The sequence below is a fragment of the Myotis yumanensis genome, unplaced genomic scaffold (genome assembly GCF_028538775.1).
Source record: "Myotis yumanensis isolate MYYU_CA2020_CCGP unplaced genomic scaffold, mMyoYum1.0.hap1 SCAF_2, whole genome shotgun sequence".
Lineage (NCBI taxonomy): Eukaryota > Metazoa > Chordata > Mammalia > Chiroptera > Vespertilionidae > Myotis > Myotis yumanensis.
Window position 1 is genome coordinate 130,167,483 of NW_027223753.1, and position 13,723 is coordinate 130,181,205.

At 38.2% G+C, this 13,723-nt stretch overlaps 1 protein-coding gene across 1 annotated transcript; it reads right to left on the bottom strand.

Moving 5' to 3' along the window:
- Nucleotides 1-12,109: 12,109 nt before the first annotated feature.
- Nucleotides 12,110-13,515, bottom strand: LOC139002085 (heterogeneous nuclear ribonucleoprotein A1-like). Its single transcript, XM_070403501.1, has one exon. The coding sequence runs from the start codon at nucleotides 13,488-13,490 to the stop codon at nucleotides 12,522-12,524; it is 969 nt and encodes a 322-aa protein (XP_070259602.1). The 5' UTR covers nucleotides 13,491-13,515; the 3' UTR covers nucleotides 12,110-12,521.
- Nucleotides 13,516-13,723: the final 208 nt, after the last annotated feature.

Consider the following 13,723-nt stretch of genomic DNA (forward strand, 5'->3'; position numbering starts at 1 on the left):
AGATTTAAAATAGAGCATCTTCAATAAATGTCATAATAAACAAGTTAGGAATCGTCAGACGCCTTTCAGGTTGCTGCGAGAAAGTGACCTTCTCTCTTGCCAAACTGAGGATGCTGTCAGTCTGAAATATTGTTGTTGAAGAAACAGAATAGTTGTCCTTTGAAATTGCCCACAGTCTGGATTTTGCTGATTGCATCACATTCACATTCAGTTTTTATTTTCTTCATTTTGACAAAGCTACTTCAAAAGTAGTGTCATCTTCTCTCACACTGAGATATGTAATATTTAGTTGTCTCTATTTTTATGATGTTAGCAGCAATTGATATATGTTTGATTCTTTTTTTTACAAGTTTCAAATTAATGGATCAGTTCATTGACATTGTCTAGTAATGAGTCATTAGCTAATATTTTAGTATCATTATGAACCCACACAATTAAAAACAGGGGTACGCAAAAGTAGGTTTAGGAGTTATACACCCATTCTTGGCACACCAAATCTGTGCTGCTCAGTTTAGGAAAATCTTCAACACCATATGATGAGTTCAGTTACGGTCATGGGACAGAATAAAAAGACTCAATAAATTATGTATGGGGCTTAGTAAAGTTTTCAAATAAATGAAAAATGACTAAGAGGTTCCAGGCAGAAGAAAAAAAAGGAGTGGGTATTGTAATAAAAAAGACAACACTTGTAAGGACTAAGACTATGATAAAGTATTTTGTGCTCAGAGAACTGTAAGTAATTTTATATTGCAACTATGTTGAAGGGAAGTTGGGGTTGACCATCACCTATAACAGGGAATGAGGCCAGAACTTAAGCAGAATCCAAATCTTTGAGGACCTTTATATCTCTTACTAAGAAATTTGAACATTCTTCTCTAATTATAGAAAACTTTTACATGGTTTTAAGTAGGAGATTTGAATGACCAGTTTGATATTTCATGATAAAAAAAAGAAAAGAAAAGAGCTGATTGGAGAAGGAAGAGACCTGAAGTACAGGACCCAATTGCCAAACAATAACTCAGAAAGAGAAGTTAAGTTCTAAAATAAAGAAGTAGCAGTGGGAATTAAAGCAAAAGGACCCATATTTCTGAGTTATTTTAGTGGGTGCTTTACTGGCTTCTGTCTCTTACTCCAGTTCTTTTCTCCACAGTGCTGTGCTGCTCACTGATGGCAAAGGACCTCCCCAAATACGCTTCACATTGGAGATGAGAAGTCTGCCATATGACAAAACACATCAGATATTTTCTTCTTCTCAAGAAACACAACTCTTACATTGAAATTTCTATGTTTAGGTCTAATAAGTGATGCTACTTCACAGTCCTCAATGTGTCAGATAAGTTGGAAGAGACATTACCAGATGCAATATTTTATTTCTGACTTTGAATGGATTTTTAAAATTCTCACATAATTAAAATAATTCAGATCTTGTAAAAAATAATACTAGAACTCTGACAATTGAAGTTATTAGAAAACTATACTTCCAAAAATTTCAGTGAAAATAAAACAATAAATATAGCACACTAAATAAAGGGATAATCAATACATCTTAAATTAGATACTTCCGCAGTAACCCAAAATGACGGCATAGGTTAACGCTGGAGTTTGCTGCCTCGAACAACCACTTCAAAAATACAACTAAAAGACGGAACGGACATCATCCAGAACCACAGGAAGGCTGGCTGAGTGGAAGTTCTACAACTAGGAGGAACCAAGAATCAGAGGAGGCGCAGTGCTGAAGTAAAATACGAAGGTGTGGAGTGCGCGCAGCGCGGGCTGGTGGCTGAGGGTGCCGTTGTCTGTTTCAATCCGGAGGGAGCCTCAGACTCTGAGCTCCAGATCTGGGCGAGTCTCTAGGGACCCAGACTCAAATGGGAGAAGCGGGACTGTCTGGCTTCGGTCCCTCCAAGGTTTGCAGTGGTTGCTGGGACAGAGAGGCAGAGCCCCTGGGGACGGACTGAGAGCAGCCATAACTGCTCCCTCCTCCGCCCTGTTGATCCCGTGGGACCCGCCCCGCCCAAGCCCTGCACAGAGCCATTTGCCGGATAGCCTCAGGCAAAGGCTAAATTAGCACCTCCCTAGAGGACAGAAGTTCTCCCACTGCAAACACAGCTGATTCTCACACCCAGTTGGCCTGGAGGTCAAGTAGTAATTACCTACAACAATCAAGGCTTGACTACAGCAAGACTGCTCACAGAGACCACAAGGAGGTGCACCAAGAGTGTCTACCTCAGGTAATTGGGACACTTAACACGGAAAGCCACTCTGTCGACACAGCGAAGCATAAAAAAATGCCAAGACAAAGAAACAGACCACAAAGGACAGAACCGGAGGAAAGCAGGCTACTGGATATAGAATTCAAAACCACACTTTTGAGGTCTCTCAAGAGGCTTCTAGAGGCTGTCGATAAACTTGATGAGATGTACGGGAAATCTAATGAGAACCTTGATGGTGTGATAAAGGACCAACTAGAAAGTAAGCATACACTGACAGAAATAAAGAATATTATACAGACTCCCAACAGCAGACCAGAGGAGCTCAAGAATCAAGTCAAAGATTTGAAATGCGAGGAAGCAAAAACCACCCAACCGGAAAAGCAAAATGAAAAAAGAATCCAAAAATGTGAAGACAGTGTAAGGAGCCTCTGGGACAGCTACAAGCGTACCAACATCAGAATTATAGGGGTGCCAGAAGATGAGAGAGAGCAAGATATTGAAAACCTATTTGAAGAAATAATGGCAGAAAACTTCCCCTACTTGGTGAAAGAAATAGATTTACAAGTCCAGGAAGCGCAGAGAACCCCAAACAAAAGGAATCCAAAGAGGACCACACCAAGACACATCATAATTAAAATGCCAAGAGCAAAAGACAAAGAGAGAATCTTAAAAGCAGCAAGAGAAAGAAACTCAGTTACCTACAAGGGAATACCCATACAACTGTCAGCTGATTTCTCAACAGAAATAATGCAGGCCAGAAGGGAGTGGCAAGATGAATACCAAGAACCTACAACCAAGAGTACTTTATCCAGCAAAGCTATCATTCAGAATTGAAGGTCAGATAAAGAGCTTCACAGATAAGGAAAAGCTAAAGGAGTTCATCACCACCAAACCAGTATTATATGAAATGCTGAAAAGTATCCTTTAAGAAGAGGAAGAAGAAGAAAAAGGTAAAGATACAAATTATGAACAACAAACATGCATCTATCAACAAGTGAATCTAAGAATCAAGTGAATAAATAATCTGATGAACAGAATGAACTGGTGATTATAATAGAATCGGGGACATAGAAAGGGAATGGACTGACTATGCTTGGGGGGGAAAGGGGTGTGGGAGATGCGGGAATAGACTGGACAAAAATCATGCACCTATGGAGGAGGACAGTGGGTGGGGAATGAGGACGGAGGGTGGGGTGGGATCTGGGAGGAGGGGAGTTATGGGGGGAAAAAAGAGGAACAAATGTAATAATCTGAACAATAAAGATATAATTATTAAAAAAAAAAATCCTCAGGTGAGGATTAACAAAAACAAACAAACAAACAAAAATAGAAAAAAATTAAATACTTCCATTCCTTGAGGAATACATAGGTTATAAGTAAATAAATCAATAAAGCTTTACTTTATAATGATGGATTTTTTTTACTGAAAACTTATCTTTTTCATTTTTTATGGGATTTTCATAAAATTCTTAGCCATGCTGCTGATAATTGAAATATTAAGGTGTATGTAACAGATTATATATTGAGAGTAAGTCAGAAAGTGAAGTTGAGAGAGACAGAGATAGAGATAGAGATGATAGAGATAGAGATGATAGAGATAGAGATAGAGATAGAGAGAGAGAGAGAGAGAGAGATAAGAAATCTGCAACATTTTCATTGATTTCCCAATGGTATGACCTGGGATTTTTGCCTACCTAAAGTCTTCAAAAATCATCTCAGGGGCCATACAATAATTTGGGTGCTTCAAAAGGGCAAAATCTCTGAGCAATCTTCATTGAAGCCAGTCAGATTTACATGATTGCATATATATTTTCAAAACTGTTTTTCCATTTAATGTTCCCCCCATAATGACTTCATGACAACATACACCAAATATTTGAGAACTTGGGTCTGGCTCTGCCAGTCTCTCTCTCTCTCTCTCTCTCTCTCTTTCAATTTAAATTATTTATGTTGAAAGTATTATATATGTCTCCTTTTCCCCCCATTGACCCCTCTCAGGCCACTTCCTTCCCCCCAGCACATGTTTCCATCCCCTTACTGTTTGTGTCCTTTGGTTATGTTTATATGCATGCATACAAGTCCTTTGGTTGATCCCTTATCCGCCACCTCCCACCCTTTGCTGCCTTCCCTCCGAGGCTCGATGGTCTGTTTGATGCATTTATGTGTCTGGATCTATTTTAGTTCATCAGTTTATGTTGTTTATTACAGTATATTCCACAAATGAGTGAGATCTTGTGATACAGTATTTATCTTTCTCTGACTGGCTTATTTGATTTAGCAAAATGCTCTCCAGATCCACCTATGCTGTTGCAAGTGGTAAGAGTTCTTTTTTTTTTTTTTTTACAGCAGTATAGTGTTCCATTGTGCAGATGTACCACAGTTTCTTAATCCACTCATCTTTTTTATACACCAATAATGAATTCACAGAAAGAGAAACTAAAAAAATAAATTACCATTGCGACAAAAAATTTAAGATACCTAGGAATAAACTTAATTAAGGAGGGAAAAGACCCGTACTCAGAAAACTACAGGACATTGAAAAAAGAGATAGAGGAAGATATAAACAAGTGGAATAATATATCATGTTCATAGATTGATAGAATCAATGTCATTAAATGTCCATACTACCCAAAGCAATCTATAGATTTAATGCAATACCCATTTAAAAACCAACAGCATATTTCACAGACCTAGAACAAACTCTCCAAAAATTTATATGGAATAAAAAAAGGCCCTGAACAGCCACAACAATCCTGAGAAAGAAGAACAAAGTTGGAGGGATCCCAATACCAGATATGAAGCTATATTACAAAGCCACTGTCCTCAAAACTGCCTGGTACTGGCACAAGAACAGACATGTAGACCAATGGAACAGAACAGATAACCCAGAAATCGACCCAAGCCTTTATGCTCAATTAATATTTGACAAAGAAGGCAAGAGCATACAATGGAGTCAAGATAATCTCTTAAATAAATGGTGCTGGGAAATTTGGTCAGATACATGCAAAAAAATGAAACTAGATCATCAATTTGCACCATACACAAAAATAAACTCAAAATGCATAAAGGACTTAAACTTACGACAGGAAACCATAAAAAATCTTAGAAGAATCCATAAGCAGCAAAATAACAGACATAAATTGTGGCAGTATCTTTACCAATACATCTCCTAGGACAATGGAAACTAAGAAGAAAATAAACAAATGGGACTACATCAAAATAAAAAGCTTCTGCACAGCAAAAGAAACCATCAACAAAACAATAAGAGAGCCCACTGCTTGGGAGAACATATTTGCCAATGTTACATCTGATAAGTGTTTAATCTCCAAACTTTATAAAGAACTCATACAACTTAACAAAAGGAAGATAAACAATCCAATCAAAAAATGGGCAAAGGACCTAAATAGACACTTTTCAAAAGTAGACATGCAGAACGCCAAGAAACATATGAAAAAATATTCAACGTCTGCCAGTCTTTCTTACATGTCTTACCTGCTTCCCTCAAAATAGCCATGGGACTGCAAAATCATGTTTACATTTTTTTCAGCATCCTTTATTTATTTTAAGATTGTTCACTGAAAAATCTTTTAATTCTACTCATTACTTAGCTTTGCTGTTATTTTTTTAAATATCTAGGTATATACTTAACTTTTTTATTGCAACTAATGAGTCATGTCTATAAATTTATTTGCTCTCCAATAAATATTCTCATAGTTGAGAAAAGGTATACAGAAGAAAATCAGAAAACAATAAGGTAAACCTGAATAGCTAAAAGAAAATCGTTGTTTGAGAAGTATTAGTGTAATTAAAGAAACACCAGGCTTTTCTCATGGTTCAGAAGAGATTACTGGACATTAACTATTTTGATGAGAAGCTAGGAATTTTGACTCCTAATAAAATGTTTTTTCACCTCCACCATTCTATGCCTATTTCAAGGTCCTAAAGAATTTAAATAGATGTCTCTTATGTTTCCTGATCCAATGTAAAGATTTCTCCAAACCTTAAAAAACAGGAGTAATAGTTGGGAGAGATTCATGTAGCCAGCTAGCTACATTGTCAGGCTGCGGCAGTGGGTGGAGCCTCCCTCTTTGAGGGAACCTCCAGTCCAGAGGGAAGCCAGTGACGGCAGCCGGGGGAAGGAAGGCCTACTCTTGTACGAATTTTGTGCATTGGGCCTCTATTGAGCAAATAAAATAGCATTGCATCTTTACTACTTTCAAAACATTTCACTATCTGAGCTTTTCTCTTTTAATTTAATATTCCACACTGCTTTCTCAAAAGATTTTTTAATCATAGTTTTACTATCACCAAAATACACTTTCTAAACCTCTTGAAAGGGACCATTGGTGAAGCACATGGTCAAGGGGAGCTATTCATGCTTTGTCCTGCTCCACGAGTTAGTCCCACATGGTCCAGCAAAGCTTCTTGTGCCAACCTTTGGGGAGAAAATATCAAATTTGAACTTTTTTTGCCAAGTCCAAGCTAAGGTCCAAATTTCCCCAACAAATCTCTACCTTTCCAATGTTTGTGAAAGAGGAGGAAAGGAGAACTAGCACATCTCATCCCATGCACCCTGTTTCTTAAACTCTGGCAGCTTAGTCTCAATTATCTATTTTCATGGTTTTTTAAATTCATAGGCAGCATTATGAAGGGTACTTGCAATATTTTGAAAATGTAAAAAATTAATTTTTCTATATATTAAGAGATGAGCCACAAATCTACCAGCCCTTTGCAATTTTTTTTTTCTTTTTTGTTTAAAGCAAAAAGTACTAATTCTACATTTAGTTCCACCTCTCATAAAATAGAGTATATCTTATGATTGAAAGCATTAAATTTGGTTTGGGGTATGATGCTTTTTTGCTTCTACAGGTTTTCAAACTTTCAATTTAAAAATATGCGATGCTATCACCATAGTTTAGGTGTAAGAGGACAAAACTAATATGGTTGTATAATCAATGATAAACCTGCAAATATCACTTTTGTGTTTTCATACTGAGTTCTTTTTCTGCATGTCATAGGAGTATATCTCTGTTTTAGCCTAAATGCCAAAACATTTTGGATTCTTGTTTAAAAGATTTTTAAAGTTTTCTATGACTGTAAATAACATCCATGGTTTTTCACCCTCTGAAAATAAAATATAAGAAATACAACTGTAGCCCTGGCCAGTGGCTCAGTTGAAAAGTATAGGTTTGATTTCTAGCAAGGCACATACCTAACTTTTGGGATTGTTCACAGATTGGGTTGCATGCAGGAGGCAGCCCATGCAGGTTTCTCTCTCACATTGATGTTTCTCTTCCTCTCCCTTCCTCTCCAAAGGAAGGAAGGAAAGAAGGAAGGAAGGAAGGAAGGAAGGAAGGAAGGAAGGAAGGAAGGAAGGAAGGAAGGAAGGAAGGAAGAAAGGAAGGAAGGAAGGAAGGAAGGATCTTCTCCAATCAATCAGTCAATCAATAACATTATTAAAACACATTTTTTTAAAAAGACTTCAGCAAAGCATCCCCTAAAAAGGGTGATGCAAACAATTTATTGCCCAATGAGCACTGGTTAAACAGATCCAGGAATAGGTTTGAACTGAAAAATAAAAAAAAAATTACTGGAGAGGGACTACATTCACATAACTTTTATTACAGCATCTATAGCAATGAAAGCATATAATGCAAATCCACCGAATGGCTGAACAGCAGAACGACCATCCGGATGACCACACTATGACCGGTGCCAGGCCAGCCAAGGCAGGTGCAATGCCATTGGTCAGGGGGCCCCGCCATTGCCCCATGATCTCCCCGCAGAGGGAGTCCCAGGCCACTGGCCAGCAGGGTGACCAGTTGGGGGGCTCCACAATCGCCCCAAAAAGGGAAGCCCAGGCCACTGACTGGTAGGCTGAGATGTGTGGGTGGGGCCTCCCTCTGTGAGGGAAGCCTGAGTCCTCCCTCTGCTGGGGCGATCCATTGTGGAGCCCCGGCTGGGCGGGCAGGGCCTACCTCTTTGGGGCTTCTGGACTGTGAGAGGGCACAGGTCCGGCTGAGGGACCCCCGCTTTGAGTGCACAAATTGTGTGCACTGGGCCTCTAGTATTGTTATAATTGTTCTATTTTATTATTAATTATAGTTAACTGTCTAATGCCCCCAATTTATAAATTAAACCTTATCATGGGTAGGTATAGGAAAAAAATAGTACATAGAGTATTCAGTACTATCCTCGGTTTCAGGCATCTGATGGGGGTCTTGGAACATATTTCCTGCGATAAGGAGAGACTACTGAACACTATAAAACAACAGTAAATCTGTGTTATCAGAAAATTATTTAGAAGAAATATGGTACTCTTTATGAGCCAAAAAATGCAGCTTTTATTTTGCATCTTCCTCATTGTATTTTATTATTCAGTGGGCATAATCATTGGAATATTTTGTACAAAGGAATAAAATTAGAAAAAAATGTCATATGATATTGATTTATATGTATACATATGCATAGGCTTGGGTATATATAAAATTTTAATTATAAATTTTAAAAGCTTATGCATATTAAAAAAGACTGTCAATCATAATACAAACCTTTAATTATAGAAAGTAACAAGGAAATATAAGAACTTTAGTTTCTGTAGAAGTGGATATCCCTCATTTTACTTTTTCCTTATTTATTTTATTGCTGTTTATTTTTATTGTTATATAGTATCATAAGAATTAGCACAAATGATGAAAGATAACAGTATCTTTGGAAATAAGATAAACATTTAATTTGGGTAATTGTTACTGTTTTTCACCTTCCTAGTCATTTTTTTAGGTAGTCGGGACTATTATGTTGAGAATACCTTTTCATTGCATATATATGGGTAGGTAATAGATGAGAGAGAGAGAGAGAGAGAGAGAGAGAGAGAGAGAGAGAGAATAGATTCATAGTCACTTTAACTGAACCAAGTTTAATAGTCTTCAATTAACCAACATGTTAATATGTGTAAGATTATAAAAACTAATATTGTAATCAAGCAAATTAAAGAAGGAAGAACAGCCTCTCCCCTCAACCATTCACACCTAGGGATTTGAGTTTTAGTCCTGACTGTCCACGGGACTACATCTAGATCTTCCTTTTGTTCCTTCTGCTAATCTTATTCAGTAGAGCACAAATCTCAGTGTGCTTTAGGATCATCAGAAGAGCTTGTTAAACACAGACTTACTGAAATAGAATCTCAGCAGATGGAGTCCTGTCATCTATATTTTACCAAACTTTCCCAAGTGATTTGGATGCATCCTTGGTGTGCTTGTGATCTAGCTAACTATTTCAGGAAATCTCCGCAGTTTCCTGCCCTTTACCCCTTCTTCTGTATCCTGTCTAGGACTTACAATAGCCTGGGAGTTCTTAAAAGATAAAATACAATTCTTATTCCACTTTATTTCTCAGCTCCTAGAACAATTTTTCTTCAAAATAGGGTGACATCTTTGTCTAATTATCTCACCTGGTGGGATTTATTCTAGATTCTCTGTGATTATTTTTGTATTCTAAGACAGCATGCATTAGTTTTGATCACCAGGATCATTTGTAATGGCCTCTGCAGTGGGCAGATGTATTAGTAAAACAAGTATAAAACTGTAATTTGTTGATATAGATAACTGGAATATTGGAGGAGAAAGGTCAAATGAAAGAGTTTTCATGAAATCATTGCAAAATTAAGCATATGTTAAGTCTAGAGATTGTTAGGTCTGCTAATAAAAATAATAGCTACAATTTATTAAAATAAATCAATACGTTGTTCTGAGTTTACTTTATATAACTCATTTAATTTTCACAAGCAACCTATTACTAAAGACAGTTAACATAGCCTTATTACAGGAAAAGAGAAGGAATCATTAAAAAGTATATAATGTGCTCAAAGTTACATAGCTGGTAAGAAATAGTTTTTGTATCAACATATCTAATCAGAAATTATATGTTATGAATACTGATGTTAATTTGGAGATTATTATTGAAGTACAAAATGGAATTGTCTGTAAAGTGTGGCCTTTGTTCAGGAGCTTATGTATCTCAGATTTCCTGTCCTTGCAGTGGCCACACCTATTCTGGCAATGACCTGCTCCAGGTATGACTGACAGGTAATCACCTTTCCTTGGTCATCAGACCTTACAGGGCATGTGTCCATTCTTTCTTTGTCCAGTCCCTCCCCCCATTGGTCTGCAGGAATCAGAACTGGACAGCGTTAAACTGCAGCTTTCTGGCACGAATGGCATGCTCATATTATCTGGCTTTCCCTTTGCTCCTTTTCTGTTAATTAATTCAGAACTGGGTCAATTCAAATGGTATCAGGTATACATTTAATAATATCAGATGCCAAAAATCTGGGAAGGAGATGATAAGAACCCTAACATTCACCTTCCCCTTAAGCTTGTTAGAAGAAAGCTTATATAAGTGAATCAGGGAAAAGGAATGTGGGTGGGGAGTAGTACAAGGGGTTTCTGGTGATTTGCAGTACTGGAATTTGAGTCCTTGTAGGGATCTTGGGTCTTGATGAGTGTCTTCATTACTGGTCCCCAGAGTACAAAGGTCAGTATTCTGAAACTCATCAAGTAATGATTGGGTGTGAGCCATCTCTGGGTTTTTGAGACCTAATGGATTGTCCTCCGCATTCTTGTTGGCCAGGCCTGGAAGTTCAGGGCTGAGTTGAAAGTCTTTTTGTTCTTGCTTGGCCAACTGAGAACTGCAACAAATCTTAACCAGAACTGTGGAGAACAGCTACAGCATTCGGACAGGATCAAGGCCCAGACTGACTTGTGGCAAAGCCTATCTTGGTCACATCCTGACCATCTGGTTTATTTTCTCTTTATCTATCATCTTCCCTCTCCAAGGCCCTTACCCTAAATTGCCTAATCCAGTGATGGCGAACCTTTTGAGCTCTGTGTGTTAGCATTTTGAAAAACCCTAACTTAACTCTGGTGCCGTGTCACCTATAGAAATTTTTTGATCTTTGCAACCATAGTAAAACAAAGACTTATATTTTTGATATTTATTTTATATATTTAAATGCCATTTAACAAAGAAAAATCAACCAAAAAAATGAGTTCACCTGTCACCTCTGACAGTAGACCCTAATCCCTTCTAACTCCTCAGAAATACTTACTTTGAACCTTTTACAGCAATTAATGTAATATTATTGCTGGAAAAAAGAAACACAAACTTAACTCATAGAAGCTAAAACATCTCAAAGGAACATGTATTACATATTTTTAAAGCAACACAACTAGAGAATGACATTGTATTGACAGCATTAGGGAAGGTGACACTTGATCATAACAGGACTATAACATTTTTAAATTATCTATTTCAATTTCTTTTCTTTTTAATGGTCTGAAACAAGCAGTTTATGTCTCAGAAAATTTGTATCAGCATAGAATATAAAAGTTGCCTTAAGTTTTTTGTTTTACACATGTTGGGGTCCAACCCCAGCAGATCCAGGGGTTCCCAAAGGTGTGGATGGAGTCGGCGAAGAAGGAATGACACGGAGACAGCATTCAGTTGATTAGCAGCCTAGCCAGGTTCTAGCCAGGTTCTCTAGCCAGGTTCGGTCTTTATTGTCCCGTTACATCTGTATTTATTTATTTTTTCAAGAGGATAGTAAATCACTTATTGATTACACATGATAATGGATGATACTCAAGGTTCATATCCATCTATAATTTTATCTGGTACCATAATTCAATTTAGATATATTGCATAGGATGTTCCAACAATCATTAATAACCAAATAAACTCCATGACTCTGCTTGGGTGACCCTTTTAATGGTGAACACCAGGTCACAACACAGTAACTGTCAATTCAGCTACACCAAAGTTTCTGAAGACAATGGTTTCTGTGCCCAAGCAGTTTGTAAATAAATTTCAAATGGAACCTGGCATCACCCTGAAGGAATTCTAGCTTCATACTGTTGGGGTAATTTACCAAGATGGCTTCAGAGCAAACTAACTTTACACAGCAAATTTTTAAAAAGACACATTTATTCAGCGTCATGATCAGACTATTACATTTAGCAATCAACAGCATGGGTGCAAAAAAAAAAAATCTACATTAAAACCCTTGGTTGCAATGCTTTACACTTTCCACAGAACAGAAACTAAAATAACCTGTTATACAATTAGTCACAAATACAGTCCTCGAGTTTTTTTGCCCATTCACATGAGTATTGTCTAACACATGTCTTCTTTGTAGCATCTAGGCCCTGCCACCACTGTGTTTGGCTGAGTTCACAAATCTGTTGTAACCTGTAGCTTCCCTGTCACTTCTCTGGCTCTCCTCTCCTGCTAAGCTTTGTTTCCTGGCAGTAATTAAAACCTTCTGCCACTGCCACTGCCATAGCTACTGCTGCTGCTGGAACCGCCATAGCCACCTTGGTTTCGTGGTTTGGCAAAGTATTGACCTCCACCACCATAAGGGCCAGAGCATCTGCCTCCAAAGTTTCCTCGTTTCATAGGCCAAAAATTTGAAGATTGATTGTTGTAATTGCCAAAATCATTGTAGCTTCCACCACCTCCAAAATTGCTTCCATCATTACCAAATCCATTATAGCCATCCCCACTGCCACCATAGCCACCGCCACCACGGCTGCCACCAAAGCCACCTCGACCACTGAAGTTTCCTCCACGACCAAAGTTGTCGTTTCCACCAAAACCACCTCCACGACCACCTCCGAAGTTTCCAGAACCACTTCGACCTCTTTGGCTGGACAAAGCACTAGCCATCTCTTGCTTAGATAGAGCTTTCCTTACTTCACAGTTGTGGCCATTCACAGTATGGTATTTCTGAATGACAATCTTGTCTATAGAGTCATGGTCGTCAAAGGTTACAAAAGCAAAGCCTCTCTTTTTGCCACTGCCTCGGTCAGTCATGATTTCAATCACTTCTATTTTCCCACACTGCTCAAAATAATCTCTTAGGTGATGTTCTTCAGTGTCTTCTTTAATACCACCGACAAAAATCTTTTTCACAGTTAAGTGGGCACCAGGTCTTTGAGAATCTTCTCTCGAGACAGCCCTCTTTGGTTCCACCACTCTTCCGTCCACCTTGTGTGGCCTCGCGTTCATGGCTGCACCCACCTCCTCCACAGTGGCATAGGTGACAAACCCAAAGCCTCTGGAGCGCTTGGTGTTTGGATCTCTCATCACCACACAGTCCGTGAGCATTCCCCATTGCTCAAAATGGCTCCTCAGACTCACATCGGTTGTTTCAAAGCTCAAACCTCCGATAAAGAGCTTCTGCAGCTGCTCTGGCTCCTTGGGAGACTCAGACTTAGACATGATGACTGCAACAGGGGAAATTCCAATGATGCTTACTCCGAGGTGCTCACCAGCAGAAAGGAGTGATCTAAGGAGTGTATCTCTACATCTGTATTTATACCAGTTGATTTTAATCCTATCCATTCTATTCCAAAGGTTAGGGCATTTGTTAATCTAGTTCTGTTGATTTTAATCCTATCCATTCTATTCCAAAGGTTAGGGCGTTTGTTAATCTAGTTCTGTTGAGTTTAATC

Excerpts from the sequence above, each read along its gene's own strand:
- LOC139002085 (XM_070403501.1), bottom strand. The coding sequence starts at position 13,490 with ATGTCTAAGTCTGAGTCTCCCAAGGAGCCAGAGCAGCTGCAGAAGCTC.